Source organism: Salvelinus namaycush, chromosome 16, assembly GCF_016432855.1.
Source record: "Salvelinus namaycush isolate Seneca chromosome 16, SaNama_1.0, whole genome shotgun sequence".
Lineage (NCBI taxonomy): Eukaryota > Metazoa > Chordata > Actinopteri > Salmoniformes > Salmonidae > Salvelinus > Salvelinus namaycush.
The window spans coordinates 826,486-845,977 of NC_052322.1; the positions used below are offsets into that span (position 1 = coordinate 826,486).

A 19,492-nucleotide genomic window follows, 5' to 3' on the forward strand; every position below is an offset into this window, starting at 1 on the left:
CTAAAAAAATATATTTTTCCAACAATTTATCTCAGCCGACTTGTTTGGCAGGACTGTTTCCCAAATATCATTGACTGTATGATTAAAAGTAGTATGCAAGAGACAATTATTCTGTGTGGAATTTAAAACAATTGTCTCACTTCTAATGTCCAAACAACAATGGGAAAAAACACACGTGGAAAGTCAGTGGTAGACTTGGCCCTACATTCAGAGACAAATGCCAATTGTGAACCTTAACAATATATGAACTATTTTTCTTCATGCTCATTAACCAAGACCATATTTGATTAAAAAAAAGGTCAACCGGCCCTATTTAATTTCAGCTAGGAATAGCCAACTTGCTAGTGTGGCCAAGGTGTTGCACATTCCTTGCGAATAGTCAGGGGTCAAGTGGCCATATAAATCAAGGCTGAACTTGGATGGCCTGGAATGTTACACATAACAAGAACGATACCCAAGCATCATCCCCCTCCGACCGCCCACGCACGAGCAGGGGGAGAAAGTGCTTTGTCAATGAGGACACAACGCTGGGAGCGGAAGAGATTGAAACAAAGTTTCCGAATATCTCTCTCGGAATACAGAAACGGGTTCATTCTCTGTTGGATTGTAACATTGTTTCGATAATCCCGTCGTCGCGGACGGGACACTGAAATACAGTAAGTCACGTCGCTACTTTGTAACCCTGTGTGGCACTGATGATCTCGAATGACAACCGTTTCGTCGCTGATGAAGCAATAGCTTACCGTGACTTGAATAGCGTCTTCTATGCAACAAGTTGTGGTCTTGAATGGGATTTTAACTGAATATATTCAATACAGTTCCAATATTTACATTATATGACTACAAATCACGTAGAGTAGCCTAGTTGGGTATTTTAATATTTTTTTAGCAGGCAACTTTCTTCGTTTTCCTTGCACTACCGAGTACCGTAGTCGAGCCAATATATTTGCCGTCGTTGTGCTTCCCTGGAAACGCTTTTGGTAAGCAACGATCAAAAATTGAATAACACACATTTTTATTTTAACAGTGCATACCGAAGATTACAGCTACGTTTGGTTAGTTCATGGTTCAGGAAACTATTGGAAAAAAAGTCTGCCCTCGCACTTTTTTGAGAATAAATAAATAAAATGCACAGTTTGCAAATGTTAACATAAATACATTATTTTGGATGAAACCCACTTCCTAGTAGTCTACATGTGATTTTTCAAGAAATGCAGGATTTATCCTCACTGTGACTCATGACAGAGACATGCATTCCCGATCATATTCTTGTTTTGATGACTCATTCATTCAATGCTCCCTTTGGGCAAATGTCAGGTTCTACTAGCCTAGATTGCAACATGCACCACAGTAACCTAGTCCTCAATCTGTCTGTACTTGTCAAACCCGAAGAAAACAGTTCAGAGGGTGCCCTGTGTGATGAAGACAGTTGAATTGATATCCTCACTCCAGCTCCATTTTATCTTCTGTGACTTCTAGGCAATAGTTGTTTTCATGCCTCAAGTGTCTTCCTCATTTTCTTAATCTTTCAGAGACCGTCTGCCCTCCATGCATTTTAGCACTGACATTTTTTGTTAAGTAGAGAGCCATGATGGGAAGACTGGCCCTTCAAGTGGTCACAGCATACGCTGTTTGTCTGTCCGTGTGTCTGGTTGCGTCAGTCAAGGGAGATCACTGCCTCATCATCAGTGAGGTTAACGCAGACAACCCCAAACTGGACACCACAGAGTTCGTTGAGCTCTATCATACTGGTGGTCAGAGGGCTTCACTGGACGGCTACACCCTGGTGTTCTACAATGGAAATGGCAATGTAGCCTACAAAGTACTGGACTTGAAGGGCCACACCACGGACGACCGGGGCTTCTTCCTGGTTGGCTCGGTGGACATGCAGCCCAAACCAGCCATCCCCCTCCCGCCCAACACCGTCCAGAATGGCCCGGACGCCATTGCGCTTTACCACACGTCCGCCACACGCTACGGGGAGAAGATGAACGCCACAGCCGTGGGGCTGGTGGATGCCATCGTGTACGTGACGCGGCAGTCTGGGGGCGCGGAGGTCCTGGCCGAGACGTTGACCCCTGGGGAGCCGGCCTTCGTAGAGGACGAGGGGGCCCACGAGGGAGACGAGTCAATCGAAAGGTGCCTGGTCTCTGGGGAAAGCTGGGGCTTCCAGGTGGCCCTACCTTCACCTGGCCAACGCAACCACTGCACACCCCCTAAATCCAGTGCTGCCACTACGCGTATCAGCGAGCTGAAGCTGGGAGGGGGGCAGGTGGACGGGTTTGTGGAGCTAAGTGAGTCCCAGGCTGCAGGACCTCTAGTGCTGCTGGTACTAGACGGGCGGACGGAAACGATCAGTGCGAGTGTGGACGTGTCCAACTCCAGGGAAGGCCTGATCTCCATCACCATTGACAAGAACAACATGAAAGGTCAGTGAACTGTACCTGGAGGAGTTCCTATTAAAGCTGCTTTTCATTGGTAGAATAGTTTTTTTCATATCTGTTCATTGGGAGGCCTTGCAGAGATTATCTGTCTAGTCAAGGAGCTGGGCCTGTAGTGTTTTTGTATGTGTGAAATTCTATCTACGCAACTTGTTTCACTTCCTGTACGAGAAACTTGCTGTACTGAAGTGTTGGTTGGTGAGAATTGTTGAGTGATTAAGTTCTGCTGTGTTGCGTTGTTCATCAGGAGATGAGTCTGGGGCGGTGGCGCTGTATAGTGGCAAGGCCTCCGACTTCCCTGTGGGCAGCCCTCTGAGCCAGACGCAGCCCTTAGATGCCTTTGTGTACGTTGGACCAGGGGACCAACCCAGTGCCAACCTCACAGAGACCCTCATACCAGGCAGACAGCCCTACCAGCTCAGTGCCAGGTAATCAAACCTTCTTTGAATCTATTTATCCATCTACTCATCCAGCCATCTATCCGTCTATTAATCTTTCTATCTTAGGCTGAAGTACTAACCTTGCTGGTCATTCTCAGTTTTGGGGAGGGATGCCTCTACCTCAGTCGCTGTGGTGTGGCCAGTTGGACCAGAGACCCCGGTGTATTCTGGGAAGCGCCACAAACCCCCGGACAGCCCAACCAGTGCCCCTGGCCAAATATTTGTCCTCACGTCACTGGTGATTGTTACATATTTCTCTATCACACTGACACACGCCATTACATTGGTGATACACATTGGTGCTTAGGCTAGTGAGAGTGAATTAGCTTCTAATCAATCACAGCTAATGAAGTCTAACATTAGTCTAACAGAATAATTGTAATCAAGTTGAAATCAAATCAAACAACATGTCTTTACAAACACAGGTATAAGAGCAATTTAATATAACTAGTGACCAAACGATCCCAATAGTGGTGAGTTTTGAACTTTTGATATTTGCTAAATCCCCTTCAGTAGTCCCTGGGAGTACGGAGGTGCCCCCTCACCTCCCGCCCTGGGCCCGGGGTGACTTCCTGATCAGCGAGCTAAATGCAGACAACCCGGGCTCGGCCGAGGACGGCGAGTTCATCGAGCTGTGGCACCCGTCGGGCCGCCGCATCTCCCTGCAGGGAGTGTGGCTCCTCCTGTTCAGTGGACACAACAGCAAGCCCTACCGTGAGATCAGCCTCACAGGCCACTTCACCACTGCCCAAGGCTACTTCCTGGTGGGCAGTGATAGGCTGGTCCCGGCTCCCTCGGTTCGCCTGCCTCCCAACACCATCCAGAACGGGCCGGACGCAGTGGCCCTGTACCGCAGTGCCTTTGGCCCGCCCTCAGCCTCCCAGAACGGGATCCCGACCCAGGGGTTGCTGGACGCGGTGGTGTACCGGCTGAGGGGCTCGGACAAGGACGCCCAGGAGCTGAGTGATGCGTTGACCCCAGGACAGCTCCCCCTGCTGGAGGACCCAGAGGTGCAGTCCGGAGACGAGGCCCTGAGCCGCTGTAATGGCCTGCTGCCTGCTGACCTGTCTGCTTTTGTGGTGAGGATCCCTCATTACTCTTCCCTACCCATAATACTTCACTCAGCCTATGGAGTAGAGGCCCTATTTAATATACTTTGCGCATACCTTAAATAGTAATACATTTTCTTAAAGTATGTCACGCTCACCCTAAATAGTGTAATATAAACCAGATTTATTTCCACACAGGTAAAAAACTGCACTTTACCACAATGTGTCACAATATATGCATGTGAGAAAGAGATTATTGCTCAATACGTGTTTGGGCAATTCCATGGTAACGGTGAGAGAATTTTCACTTTAAAATGTATGCCAAACAATAACCATTGATTTCAAAATGTAACAAACTATTCAACTCTATGCACAAGAACTACTTTTAACAATTTACAGACATTTTTACAAAAACTTATTTACCATAGGAACTGGGCAGATCCAAAGTTCGGTAACAGAATTTTGGCAAAAATTTCCTTCAGTTTTTTACGTAACCACATTTTCCAAACACTCTGCTCCAATTTAAGATTCAAAGTCTGCATAAAGAATGGGGTTTCAACTATGATATGACAACTGAATTAGAAAAAATATATTTTGGTTAATGAACTACAGTAAGTGAAGTGGATTTACACCCGGTAACGGAATTGCAACATGGGTCCCTGATCTGTACTATACAGAAATGCATAATAATGGATATGAATGTAATTATCTTCATGGCAACTATAACCTGAATAGGTACACAAAGGTAAAAAAAATGCAATATTCTCCTTTGTAAATTTGGGTATTATTCTACACACTGGCTATTATTTGAATGATCTTCAGCCCCAAACAAGACCACATTTGGTTGGACCAAATCTGGACCAAATCTGAACCAATCATAGACGTCTGTTTCACAAGTTGGGACATCAAAGTACAGCACAGAGTACAGTTGAGTTCTATAAAGTAGAGTACGGTTCAGTACATTATTATACTGTGCTCAACTCATGTGCTCTTCTGTACTGAACTCTATTATATTCTTCGGTATAGGACTGTACTCTACTCTGCTGTCCAAACTTTTGAAACATCAACGTCTATGATTGGTTCAGATTTGGACTGGACTAAATCTGAACCAATCTTTCAGGTCAATGTTTGTGCCAAACTAAGCCCAATTAAAATGCCATTTGGAGAACAGCAAGCAATGTTGACTCCAGCCATTATTACCTTGTTGCTGTAGCTTCATTCACCTCGGTCAATAGGGGACTTAACATTCTACAAACACATGTCATACAAGAAATGACTGTTACGCACTAGCTCAGCACTGCGATTAAACCTCTAGTTTAGTTTCATGACAAGTCAAACAGCAGTTACCTAGCCAAAGCAAAACCATCTTTACCTCTGCACCGTTTTGAGAAAAATGCAGTTCCCTGCAGCTGCGTCGACGCATTCTCCATAAAGCCAGCCAGCGATACAAACAGCTTTCCCTTCTGCCCCCGTGTCAGCATGGTTCTAATGTCAAGCTGCAAATGCATTTGCCTTTTAATCAAAATTTGAATTATTAGGTTATTATTACTAGGTTGCAAACTTGTCACTTTTCAGTGAAATTTGTCATTTTGATCACAATATGTTTGTTTTTTTTCCGGTTAACGTTACGACCGCGGAAATTATTGTATATTACTGCATGGTTGGAACTAGAAGAACAAGCATTTCGCTACACTCGCATTAACATCTGCTAATCATGTGTATGTGACAAATAAAATTTGATTTGATTTGTAATGACCTGTCAAACACACCGTGGTAATGGCTGAAATGGGATCAATGGAATATATTGTCTTTCCGTTGAATATAATAAGAAAGCTTCGTCTGGGATTTAACGCACCGTCTCGACACTTACATCACCAAAAAAAGTACTAATTTAATACAGTTGAAATGTTTACAAATTAGTTGCCCTGAAATGAAAGCAACTTCCAAAAATGAAAACTCAGATTATAGTGACATTATGTCTGATCTCACAACAATGTGAAGTATGTTTAGATAGGTGTAATCTAGAGCCAAGCATGTTGATTTTTTTCATCCAAGGGTATCCTTCTATTGACACCCTTTTTCTATGTTTTTACTTTTTTTAACAGGGAATACATATTGAGACCGAGGTCTGTTTTTCAAATGCACCCTGTATAATACAACATACATTATACACAAAAGATATGTGTTAAAATACAAAAATAGTAATCGGAAGCACAAATAAAGCATCACGAAAAACAATTACATTCCTCCATAAATAAGTCCCCAATCAATACTTTAAATTGCCAGAACGGCACCAAAACATCAAGATAAAATAGAATTTTGTTCGGATATACGGTGCATTAAAACTAAAAGCAGATTTACCAAGTTTGGTGGAGACCCTAGGAATCCCAAGTTAACCAATCCTGTGAACAGGTTAGGCAACTCGGATGTCTATACTTCAACAGCAAAGTTTGATAAGATGGGAGTTTATGAAGTAGGCCCTTGGAAACAAAAATCTAATTTTATTTGTCACATGCGCCGAATACAAGAGGTAGACCTTACAGTGAAATACACTGCTCAAAAAAATAAAGGGAACACTAAAATAACACATCCTAGATCTGAATGAATGAAATATTCTTATTAAATACTTTTTTCTTTACATGGTTGAATGTGCTGACAACAAAATCACACAAAAATGATCAATGGAAATCAAATTTATCAACCCATTGGGGTCTGGATTTGGAGTCACACTCAAAATTAAAGTGGAAAACCACACTACAGGCTGATCCAACTTTGTAATGTCCTTAAAACAAGTCAAAATGAGGCTCAGTAGTGTGTGTGGCCTCCACGTGCCTGTATGACCTCCCTACAACGCCTGGGCATGCTCCTGATGAGGTGGCGGATGGTCTCCTGAGGGATCTCCTCCCAGACCTGGACTAAAGCATCCGCCAACTCCTGGACAGTCTGTGGTGCAACGTGGCGTTGGTGGATGGAGCGAGACATGATGTCCCAGATGTGCTCAATTGGATTCAGGTCTGGGGAATGGGCGGGCCAGTCCATAGCATCAATGCCTTCCTCTTGCAGGAACTGCTGACACACTCCAGCCACATGAGGTCTAGCATTGTCTTGCATTAGGAGGAACCCAGGGCCAACCGCACCAGCATATGGTCTCACAAGGGGTCTGAGGATCTCATCTCGGTACCTAATGGCAGTCAGGCTACCTCTGGTGAGCACATGGAGGGCTGTGCGGCCCCCCAAAGAAATGCCACCCCACACCATGACTGACCCACCGCCAAACCGGTCATGCTGGAGGATGTTGCAGGCAGCAGAACGTTCTCCACGGCGTCTCCAGACTCTGTCACGTCTGTCACATGTGCTCAGTGTGAACCTGCTTTCATCTGTGAAGAGCACAGGGCGCCAGTGGCAAATTTGCCAATCTTGGTGTTCTCTGGCAAATGCCAAACGTCCTGCACGGTGTTGGGCTGTAAGCACAACCCCCACCTGTGGACGCCGGGCCCTCATACCACCCTCATGGAGTCTGTTTCTGACCGTTTGAGCCGACACATGCACATTTGTGGCCTGCTGGAGGTCATTTTGCAGGGCTCTGGCAATGCTCCTCCTTGCACAAAGGCGGAGGTAGCGGTCCTGCTGCTGGGTTGTTGCCCTCCTACGGCCTCCTCCACATCTCCTGATGTACTGGCCTGTCTCCTGGTAGCGCCTCCATGCTCTGGACACTACGCTGACAGACACAGCAAACCTTCTTGCCACAGCTCGCATTGATGTGCCATCCTGGATGAGCTGCACTACCTGAGCCACTTGTGTGGGTTGTAGACTCCGTCTCATGCTACCACTAGAGTGAAAGCACCGCCAGCATTCAAAAGTGACCAAAACATCAGCCAGGAAGCATAGGAACTGAGAAGTGGTCTGTGGTCACCACCTGCAGAACCACTCCTTTATTGGGGGTGTCTTGCTAATTGCCTATAATTTCCACCTGTTGTCTATTCCATTTGCACAACAGCATGTGAAATGTATTGTCAATCAGTGTTGCTTCCTAAGTGGACAGTTTGATTTCACAGAAGTGTGATTGACTTGGAGTTACATTGTGTTGTTTAAGTGTTCCCTTTATTTTTTTGAGCAGTGTACTTACTTACAAGCACTTAACCAACAATGCAGTTTTAAGAAAAATACAACAACAAAAAATACTAATAATTAAAGAGCAGCTGTAAATAACAATAGCGGGGCTGTATACAGGGGATACCGGTACAGAGTCAATGTGTGGGGGCACCAGTGTTGAGGTAATATGTACATGTAGGTAGAGTTATTAAAGTGACTATGCATAGTTAATAACAGAGAGTAGCAGCAGCGGGGGGGGGGACAAAGCAAATAGTCTGGTCTGGGAGTAGAGATCTACTTTAGTGAAGTCCAGCCAACCTTTCGATGAAGTGATGAGTATCAAACCTGTAACATAACAAAGGGCACTATGGTAGATGGCATCCAAAGGTTTAAGAGTAGTACATTTTACATTTAGTAGACTCTTATCCAGAGCGACTTACAGTAGTGAGTGCATGCTTTTTTGTACTGGTCCCCCGTGGGAATCGAACAAACAACCCTGGAATTACAAGCGCCGTGCTTTACCATCTGAGCCACACAGTTGGTAGTAGCAGCTGTACTTTGATCAAAAATAATATCACCATAATCAACAGATTAAAAGGTTGAGTGAATAGTCTGCTTCCTACTGCTCAGAAAGGCACAATATGTTTCTGTAGAAAAAGACAACTTTAAATCATCGCTTTGTAACCAGCTCTTCTATATATTTATGTCAAATCCATATGAATCCAAATGTTGCATAGCTATACATTCTGACTGTAGTTCTGACAGCCAGATCAACAGTCAGCGCAATAGCATACATAATAGTATTATCCGCATATAGATGTAGTTAACAATTTTTAACAGATTGACCAATGGTGTTTATATAAATAGTGACGAGAACAAGTCCCAAAATCAACCCCTGTGGTACACCTTTATCTACTTCAAGGGTGGACAGAGCAAGTGTTTGGCCATTGTAGACCTGTTCAACCCCTTTATGTTAATCTGTCGGAGGTTCCTGACATTTAATCCAAGTAAAAATTCCCTGACTTAGGTCAGTTAGGATCACCACTTTATTTTAAGAATGTGAAATGTCAGAATAATGGTAGAGAATGATTTATTCAGCTTTTATTTCTTTCATCACATTCCCAGTGGGTCAGAAGTTTACAGACACTCTATTAGTATTTGGTAGCGTTGCCTTTAAATTGTTTAACTTGGGTCAAATGTTTTGGGTAGCCTTCCACAAGCTTCCCACAATAAATTGGGTGAATTTTGGCCCATTCCTCTTGACAGAGCTGGTGTAACTGAATCCGGTTTGTAGGCCTCCTTGCTCGCACATGCTTTTTCAGTTCCGCCCATACATTTTCTACAGGATTGAGGTCAGGGCTTTGTGATGGCCACTCCAATACCTTGACTTTGTTGTCCTTAAGCCATTTTGCCACAACTTTGGAAGTATGCTTGGGGTCATTGTCCATTTGGAAGACCCATTTGTGACCAAGCTTTAACTTCCTGACTGATGTCTTGAGATGTTGCTTCAATATATCCACATAATTTTCCTACCTCATGATGCCATCTATTTTGTGAAGTGCACCAGTCCCTCCTGCAGCAAAGCACCCCCACAACATGATGCTGCCACCCCCGTGCTTCATGGTTGGGATGGTGTTCTTCGGCTTGCAAGCCTCCCCTTTTTTCCTCCAAACATAACAATGGTCATTATGGCCAAACAGTTCTATTTTTGTTTCATCAGACCAGAGGACATTTCTCCAAAAAGTACGATCTTTGTCCCCATGTGCAGTTGCAAACCGTAGTCTGGCTTTTTTATTGCGGTTTTGGAGAAGTGGCTTCTTCCTTGCTGAGCGGCCTTTCAGGTTATGTCGATATAGGACTTGTTTTACTGTAGATATAGATGCTTTTGTACCTGTTTCCTCCAGCATCTTCACAAGGTCCTTTGCTGCTGTTCTGGGATTGATTTGCACTTTTCACACCAGAGTACGTTCATCTCTAGGAGACAGAACCCATGATGTTTATACTTGCGTACTATTGTTTGTACAGATAAACGTGGTACCTTCAGGCGTTTTGAAATTGCTCCCAATTATGAACCAGACTTGTAGAGGTCTACAAAGCTTCTAAAGCTATGATGGAATTTTCTGGAATTTTCCAAGCTGTTTAAAGGCACGGTCAACTTAGTGTCTGTAAACTTCTGACACACTGGAATTGTGATACAGATTATTTCACTGTCTATAAACAATTGTTGGGAAGATTATCTGTGTCATGCACAAAGTAGATGTCCTAACCGACTTGCCAAAACTATAGTTTGTTAACAAGAAATTTGTGGAGTGGTTGAAAAACGAGTTTAATTGACTCCAACCTAAGTGAATGTAAACTTCCGACTTCAACTGTACATTGGATTTGGAAACTATTCAGACCCCATGCCTTTTTCCACATTTTGTTACGTTACAACCTTATTCTAATATTGATTAAATAGTTGTTTTCCTCAATCTACACAATACCCTGTAATGACAAAGCAAAAACAGAAATTCGTGGAGTGGTTGAAAAACATGTTTTAATGACTCCAACCTAAGTGTATGTAAACCCAGTGTATTTATGCAAATGAGGCACTTAGGTCTTTATTTTGTGTTAAAATAAAGAAACTAATACAAAAACAAAATGTGGATATGAGTGCATTCTAAGAAAAAAATATGAAATTTGATGACAAATTGAATAACTGAATTCCCACCAAAATCCATGAACATCATTCGTTATTTGTCCGTGCCAGCAAAATGTTTTATGTGCTATAATTCAGTCAATATCTGATGCATTATAAAAATTGGAGTATCTTCATCCATTGTCCAACTGTTGTATTTATTAGAATTGTTTTTAAAAACCTTTTAACGATTTCGATGACCTTGCCAATTGAAATCCAATCCATTATATTGTTCTTCAGGTGGCCCCACCCACACCTCTGAGGGAGAACTCTTGTCCCCGCCCACCCCCTCCCCCTGAGGGTGTGGTCATCAGTGAGGTGGGCGGTGCCCACTGGACCAACCACAGCCAGCAGAGCGGGTTTGTGGAGCTGTTAGGATCGCCCCTGACTTCTCTACAGGGCCTGGTCCTGACTGTGTTTGAAGAGTATCGCGCCGGTACGACTATGGCCCTCCCTCTGACCGGAATCACAGACCATAACGGCTTCTACCTCATCGGGAACATCACAGGAGCAGGTGAGATCAGGGTCATGTTTCCTAGGCACAAATCAGGAGACAATGGTCTAAAACAGAGTGTAACAGGAGGAACTATCTGAAATTAATCAATGAGAAGTACTCATTTTTATTTTTATGTTTGTAAACGTTTTGTTGCCCTAATGAACACTACCCTGAAAAGATTAATGGCACAAATTAAACAATATATTCCCTCCCTCACCACCACTTTTGGTTTTCTCGCTCTCTTCTTCCACACAGACCAGGTGTTTCCCAAGGGGGCCACAATTCCGGCCAATGGGGCTGTAGTCCTGTGTTCTGACACAGTCACTGTGTGTAGAGCTGGTACCACCCTAACCAACAGCACTCTTCGTGACACACTAGTGTTCAGTGATGACCTGAGATTGCTCATTAAACTCTCTGCCACCAGAGGGCAGCAGGTGATGCCTGTACTCAGGTAGGAATTACATTTACTTGTATTTGCTTTGTGTACTACTGGTAATAAAACTATTTGGTCAAGGTGTAGGCAAGGCCGGCCAAAAGTTTGGTTTGGGCCGCCAGAAGGTTCCAGAAAAATATTTTGTAGTTAACAGAATGTGCCGCTTATTTCATAGAACCGTGGTTACGTGAGTAACCTACGATATCGACTATTAGCTGTTGGGACAAACGGAGCGGTTTCTAGCTTTTGAACAGTAAGAGCTATTAGCTATTATGACCCCATTCCAGAAAGGTATAAACATGTTTTCTATTTTCCTCTACAACATTCACCAGCCGCATAGAAGACGTAAGGAGGGACTACTGATACACACACAAAACACAGCAAAATTGCAATTCTGGTGCTGTTATCTGCACAATTATTATAAAGTATGTAAAAATGATAATGGACTTATATTTTGAAATAACTGCACTTTTTCTGGCTTGCAAATTGATTTTGGCGAGGAAATCGGTCTCCAAAAAATCTGTGCGGCCCTCCGTTGAATTTCATAATCCTGATATGTCCCTCGGGGCCAGAAAGTTTGGCCACTCCTCGTATAGGTTAGGTCAAGCTAGTCAGTCTTTTGTTACTGTAACTAAAGATTGTTTTGTGTGTGTGTGCCTCTGTTTGTACACCACAGGTCAGTGGAGGACGGTCCCGTGTCTCTCAGCCGTTGCTCCTGTTGCGAGGCGAGAAGCCCCTCCTCCTGGACCAGCTCCTCCCCCACCCCGCGCCTGACCAACATCTGCCCCAGCCCCGCTTTCTCCAGCGACCTCAACCTATGCCTGGCTCCCCTCTCCGGTGATTGGCAGGAGCACCCAGGAAGTAAGCCATGTCATCCGTATTTCTTGGGAAATTGGGCTTTTCGTGATGTTAAAGTGCGTGATACATAATGCTGTTCGATCATGTGGTCTCAACTCATTAGTATCTCTAATGGCTTATGTACCTTCCTTAACCATACGAACTCTTACTCTCTTTATCTTTCCTTCTTTCTCTCTATCAATCTTTTACTTTCTCTGTCAGACTGCAGTGGACTGGTGCAGGGTCACAGTGAGATGGATGTGGCTGGCTATCTAGAGGAAAGATGTCACTGTGGGATCTCTGCCCTTTACCTGCAGGGTGAGACACAACACTAGCATTACAGAGACGACACACACACACACACACACAGTTGCAAACACGAGCACATGTATAACACATTTGGTCATTGATATTCATGCACATAGCAATACTCAGTTTTTTTTGTCATCCAGTGTTGAGAATATGGGTTTTGGTTTTATGTTTCCTGTCAGTCATTTCACTTTGTAACATTACCAATGTGTTTTAATCTCTGTTTAAACTGGAGAACCCACCTTTTGTGTGTGTGTGTGTTTCAGTGGCCAACTTCTCCTGTGTGGCCGGGTGGCTCCGTGTACTGGGGAACATCCAGGCCCTGTCGGACCATCAGAGGGCCCTCATCCTCCAGACCTCCCTCACCCAGGGGGACACCTGTACCGACCCGGCTACTGACCGAAGCATGAGCACTGGTGAGCCCCCCCCCACACACACCTGAACAACATTCACTAACCTGGGTTGTGCTCACTAGGCACGAAACGGAAGAAAACTGTCCGAAATGGGTAGGTTTTCATTTTCCGCTGCACAGCTTTTTGAAATGTTTTTCTACAGTGTGCCCTAATGAACACAACCCTGGTCTGAGCCCAGCACTTGCAGCCTGAACACAACACTACCACTAAACCTTGATTGAATACCTGGACATAGCGCTCTTGATATGTGTGAGCAAACATGGCTGAATATTACCCAACACGATTGAAGGATATCTCATTGCTTTAACTCAGGACACACACAACTAAACACCACGAGTGTTGAATAGTATGAGCCCTATCAGATATGAAGCAATGAAAAACCGCTAAACTGGGCTACCAGCCAATCAAAGCCAAGGATATTGGATGGAATGAAAACAAACCAACCCACAGAACAGCCCTAGAGGCATTGAGTTTAATCCTTCTGCGTTATACTTTCTTTTTTGCACCCAACTCTACTCTTCTGTTATTCCAGTGGGATAGACTCGCTATAGCTGCTGCAGCTGCCTCAAGATTTAGCATTTCTGTTATTCAGCATTGGACATCTGTGCAAAGTTTTCCAATGTAGGACTGATACAGTATTCGTAACACAATTTCTCTATTCTCCAGAAGGTGGCAATCTTTGTTCAGATTTAGACAGTCAATAGTCATGGAAACTCCTCAGATACTTTTGGTCATGTAGTGTATGTGGACACCTGCTCATCAAACATCTCATTTCAAAGTCATGGGCAATAATATGGAGTCGCTTTTCTAGGACGGCTTTCCGCTAGATGTTGGAACATTGCTGCGGAGACTTGCTTCCATCCAGCCACAAGAGCATTAGTGAGTTCAGGCACTGATGTTGGGCAATTAGGCCTGCCTTGCAGTCGGTCTTCCAATTCCTCCCAAAGGTGTTTGATGGGGTTGAGGTCAGGGCTCTGAGCAGGCCAGTCAAGTTCTTCCACTTGTGTGGCCTGCCACTTTGTGGCTGAGCCGTTGTTGCTCCTAGAAGTTTCCACTTCACAATAACAGCACTTACAGTTGACCGGGGCGGCTCTAGCAGGGCAGACATTTGACCAACTGACTTGTTGGAAAGGTGGCATCCTATGACGGTGCCACGTTGAAAGTCACTGAGCTCTTCAGTACGGGCCATTCTATTGCCAATGTTTGTCTATGGAGATTGCATGGCTGTGTGCTCAATTTTATACACCTGTCAGCAACTGGTGTGGCTGAAATATTCAAAATTTGTGGATTTGTCTGGGTGTCCACATACTTTTGTCTGTGTTATATATACACGTGTCATTAACCCTAGCAGACGCAGAGCTCTCCTGATGTTTTTATAAAGTGAACGTTGGCTAATAACGTTTGAGTCGAACATGCTCAGTTTGAGAGGTGTAGTTCAATGCACAGGTTTATTTCCTATGAGGCGGTTTCCCGAGACACAGATTAAGCCTTCTCTATAAGCCTAGAGAAGCTCAATTTTTTTAAACTGCTTTTTAGTCCAGGACTAAGCTTAGCTGACTGATGGTGTTTCTTCTCAGAGTCTGCCCTGGGCCTGCAGATTGGCCTGGTGCTGGGAGCTCTACTGCTACTGGGACTGGGAGCAGCCCTCTTTACCTACCTCTACAAAAAGAGGTGAGACCACACACACACACACGCATGCATGCATTCGCAAGCACACATACAGTCCCAAATGTGCATGCATACTCAGACATGCATAGAATATGTATGCACAAATGCTCAAGTTTTCAGTTTGGCTCAGTGGTTAAGTGAAGAGGCATCATTTCACGTTATGCAACTGTACATAATGGAGTCACACAGTTAGGCCTTTTACTCCCAAGTGGATAGAAACATGATTAGCTCAAATTTTCCTGCCTCAACCTCACCCTTCTGACACATAATCATGTGGTGCCATTGTTGCAGTTCTCAGAAAAGCTTAAATGTGAGCTCTTCAAGGTGATCCAGTATTCTGACTGCTCCAGCAATAAGAAATGTGTCCTTTTGATATTCATTCAAAATACTTTATTTGAATTATTCAGGGTCAAAGTTATGAACTAATTTAGAGAATTATACTGTAATGATGATTGTTGTGTGTGCTTTTATCCTTAGGCGACCATTGGACTATTACTCCATGGAGCTGAATGAAACTGAAGAGGGCCCTTCAGAACTTTAAGTGCGTGTGCATATGAGGGAGCATTTCTTAGCTCTGGTGTGTATTCTTCTGTCTGATTTTTGAATAGGGATATCCCGCTAGACAAGAGACCAGCACCATTTTTGTTCATGTGTATGAATTACCATCTTTTTACATTCCCTCCATCATAATTCAGTCAATGTTGCACTAGATTTACTGCTATGTAATCATGGTAATACAGTCCTGTGCCTGCGTTTTCCTTCAAATGTAAAACGTTCTCTCTTAAACAGATCTGAAAGTGTATAAAGTAACAAGACTACCAATCTCAAAAGTAATCATGAGTTACCGGTACTAAAAGTGATGTAGATTTATTTAGTTAAAATGTGAATGCTTGTGATTAACCAGTGATGAGTGTTGGTCAGAATTCGTGTTGACATTCTATTAGTTGAGGAAAAGGAATATGAAAGACAATATGCATATGGAGCCTCTCTCCTCTACTTGGAGCTATGGAGTCCTTTATAAGCACAAAGCTATTTTATGGTAATTCCCCCCCCCCCCCCCCCCCCCAAAAAAAAAACGTTTACAAATAATGATTTGATAAGAATAGTATTTTCATAATTGAGATGATCGATCAGTATCAATTTGAAACTGTTTTATAATGGTTTGTGTGCTAGCTGGCTTGCAAACCACTATTGTGCCTTTCTACTTTTATGAGGTCAAATTAGGCATGATCTGATTTAGTATTTTGTAGAGGAACTATAACAATGTCTGTGGAAGCCTTGTGTGTAAATATGTTTTAAATGTTCTCTGGGGGAACCTGTGTGCAGAAGCAACAATGAAAACAATCAACAGTAAACACAATGTTTAATGTGAAGACACCAATGGAAGTTATTATAGGTTTGCAGAAATGTTAGTTGAAATTCTGAGCAAAAACCAGGCTGTCCTTTTTATGGTTCTCTTTTCCATCTGATGGAAGTGCATTGACTTTGATCAGCTCCTTGAAATAGAATAAGACAAAGTGGTCTTTGATGATTTCAATCACTGCCCTACACAAAACAATCAAAGTTAATTTTCAAATCATAAGAACCGGTTAATGTTTTTTTTTTATTAAATTTTTTTCCTCATGTCTTGTATATCATTCTGTAAAGTTCAAATCAAATTTTATTTGTCACATACACATGGTTAGCAGATGTTAATGCGAGTGTAGCGAAATGCTTGTGCTTCTAGTTCTGACAATGCAGTAATAACCAACAAGTAATCTAACCTAACAATTCCACAACTACTACCTTATACACACAAGTGTAACGGGATAAAGAATATGTACATAAAGATATATGAATGAGTGATGGTACAGAACGGCATAGGCAAGATGCAGTAGATGGCATAGAGTACAGTATATACATATGAGATGAGTAATGTAGGGTATGTAAACATAAAGTGGCATAGTTTAAAGTGGCTAGTGATACATGTATTACATAAAGATGGCAAGATGCAGTAGATGATATAGAGTACAGTATATACATATGAGATGAGTAATGTAGGGTATGTAAACATTATATTAAGTGGCATTGTTTAAAGTGGCTAGTGGTACATTTTTACATAATTTCCATCAATTCCCATTATTAAAGTGGCTGGAGTTGAGTCAGTATGTTGGCAGCGGCCACTAAATGTTAGTGGTGGCTGTTTAACAGTCTGATGGCCTTGAGATAGAAGCTGTTTTTCAGTCTCTCTGCTTTGATGCACCTGTACTGACCTCGCCTTCTGGATGATAGCGGGGTGAACAGGCAGTGGCTTGGGTGGTTGTTGTCCTTGATGATCTTTATGGCCTTCCTGTGACATCGGGTGGTGTAGGTGTCCTGGAGGGCAGGTAGTTTGCCCCCGGTGATGCGTTGTGCAGACCTCACTACCCTCTGGAGAGCCTTACGGTTGTGGGCGGAGCAGTTGCCGTACCAGGCGGTGATACAGCCCGACAGGATGCTCTCGATTGTGCATCTGTAGAAGTTTGTGAGTGCTTTTGGTGACAAGCCGAATTTCTTCAGCCTCCTGAGGTTGAAGAGGCACTGCTGCGCCTTCTTCACAACGCTGTCTGTGTGGGTGGACCAATTCAGTTTGTCCGTGATGTGTACACCGAGGAACTTAAAACTTTCCACCTTCTCCACTACTGTCCCGTCGATGTGGATAGGGAGGTGCTCCCTCTGCTGTTTCCTGAAGTCCACAATCATCTCCTTTGTTTTGTTGACGTTGAGTGTGAGGTTATTTTCCTGACACCACACTCCGAGGGCCCTCACCTCCTCCCTGTAGGCCGTCTCGTCGTTGTTGGTAATCAAGCCTACCACTGTAGTGTCGTCCGCAAACTTGATGATTGAGTTGGAGGCGTGCATGGCCACGCAGTCGTGGGTGAACAGGGAGTACAGGAGAGGGCTCAGAACGCACCCTTTGTTTGGCCCCGGTGTTGAGGATCAGCGGGGTGGAGATGTTGTTACCTACCCTCACCACCTGGGGGCGGCCCGTCAGGAAGTCCAGGACCCAGTTGCACAGGGCGGGGTCGAGACCCAGGGTCTCTTGATGACGAGTTTGGAGGGTACTATGGTGTTAAATGCTGAGCTGTAGTCGATGAACAGCATTCTCACATAGGTATTCCTCTTGTCCAGATGGGTTAGGGCAGTGTGCAGTGTGGTTGCGATTGCGTCGTCTGTGGACCTATTGGGTCGGTAAGCAAATTGGAGTGGGTCTAGGGTGTCAGGTAGGGTGGAGGTGATATGGTCCTTGACTAGTCTCTCAAAGCACTTCATGATGACGGAAGTGAGTGCTACGGGGCGGTAGTCGTTTAGCTCAGTTACCTTAGCTTTCTTGGGAACAGGAACAATGGTGGCCCTCTTGAAGCATGTGGGAACAGCAGACTGGGATAAGGATTGATTGAATATGTCCTTAAACACACCCATCCAGCTGGTCTGCGCATGCTCTGAGGACGCGGCTGGGAATGCCGTCTGGGCCTGCAGCCTTGCGAGGGTTAACACGTTTAAATGTTTTACTCACCTCGGCTGCAGTGAAGGAGAGCCCGCAGGTTTTGGTAGCGGGCCGTGTCAGTGGCACTGTATTGTCCTCAAAGCGAGCAAAAAAGTTATTTAGCCTGTCTGGGAGCAAGACATCCTGGTCCGCGACGGGGCTGGTTTTCTTTTTGTAATCCGTGATTGACTTAAGTTAATGCTAGTAGTAGCCTGCACACATTCCAGTTCACATGTCAAGGTATTTTAGCGTTTCAAGTCAAACCTCCAATGTCTACCCCTTGCTCTCTCCCCACCTGTGAAATTTCAGTCAGATCTTGCGCCTGCACTTAAATTACCAATTAAACATGTAAACAACTAGCTTACAGGTTCCGTAGCTAGCTTCTCTATCGGTGTTAATTGGTGAAGTAAATTTAATGAGCTATTTGGTAAAAAGGAGCATTATGAACCGTGACTTTCTGGGGGGTTCAAAACTTTATTTTCTGGTCGGAATGAAAATATATTGGGGTTCTGTTTTGGAACGATTGGAAAATAATTTTGGTTCCAACCAGCCTTGTTGTTGCTCTAAATTTGCTCTTTTATAACTTAATAGAACCAATTGTGGCTTTGCTGTAAAAAATTATTGTTAAACAGCTTTTAAATGTCTCATTGTATCTAGATTAATTTGACCATAAAAATAAACAAACAAATGTGAAGATAAACATTTTAAAGAATGTGTCCCTTTTTTGCTTGCTATTAACTTAATTGTGTTAGTGCTCAGAAAACAAATGTAGATTTCAATTGAATGCACTTTGGTCGATATATTTTTTTTCATCCCATGTAGCTAAAATTGTATTCGAATAAATGTATATTTGTTCAGAACATCGTTTGTATTTCCAATTCTATATAGTAACCCCCCTGTTAAGGTGCGCAAACTTAGGAAAACACCACTCAACCTGTTAAGTCACCATAGGCCTCATGTTAAAATCTCTAATCAATGTCATTCCTCTCCGGCAACTGCGTTAGGGAGCACGCCTGTATTTTTGTAGTGACTGGGTGTATTGACCCACCATCCAAGGTGTAATTAATAACTTCACTATACTCGATGGGTTTTAATGTCAGCTTCTTCTTTTTTTTACCCATCTACCACTAAG

The 19,492-nt window shown here is 43.6% G+C and overlaps 1 protein-coding gene across 1 annotated transcript; it reads left to right on the top strand.

The window, feature by feature from the left end:
• The first annotated feature begins 537 nt into the window (after window positions 1-537).
• LOC120060570 lies at window positions 538-15,898 on the top strand. The gene is made up of 12 exons (XM_039009937.1): window positions 538-656; window positions 1,533-2,429; window positions 2,689-2,869; window positions 2,980-3,119; window positions 3,395-3,960; window positions 10,940-11,213; window positions 11,451-11,646; window positions 12,305-12,489; window positions 12,688-12,783; window positions 13,041-13,190; window positions 14,765-14,858; window positions 15,333-15,898. The coding sequence occupies exons 2-12, from the start codon at window positions 1,589-1,591 to the stop codon at window positions 15,394-15,396; spliced, it is 2,787 nt and encodes a 928-aa protein (XP_038865865.1). The 5' UTR covers window positions 538-656; window positions 1,533-1,588; the 3' UTR covers window positions 15,397-15,898.
• Window positions 15,899-19,492: the final 3,594 nt, after the last annotated feature.

Excerpts from the sequence above, each read along its gene's own strand:
- LOC120060570 (XM_039009937.1), top strand. The coding sequence starts at position 1,589 with ATGATGGGAAGACTGGCCCTTCAAGTGGTCACAGCATACGCTGTTTGT. Across the intron at positions 2,870-2,979 it reads CCCTACCAGCTCAGTGCCAG|TTTTGGGGAGGGATGCCTCT; the intron begins GTAATCAAACCT and ends GGTCATTCTCAG. Across the intron at positions 3,120-3,394 it reads TATTTGTCCTCACGTCACTG|TAGTCCCTGGGAGTACGGAG; the intron begins GTGATTGTTACA and ends AATCCCCTTCAG.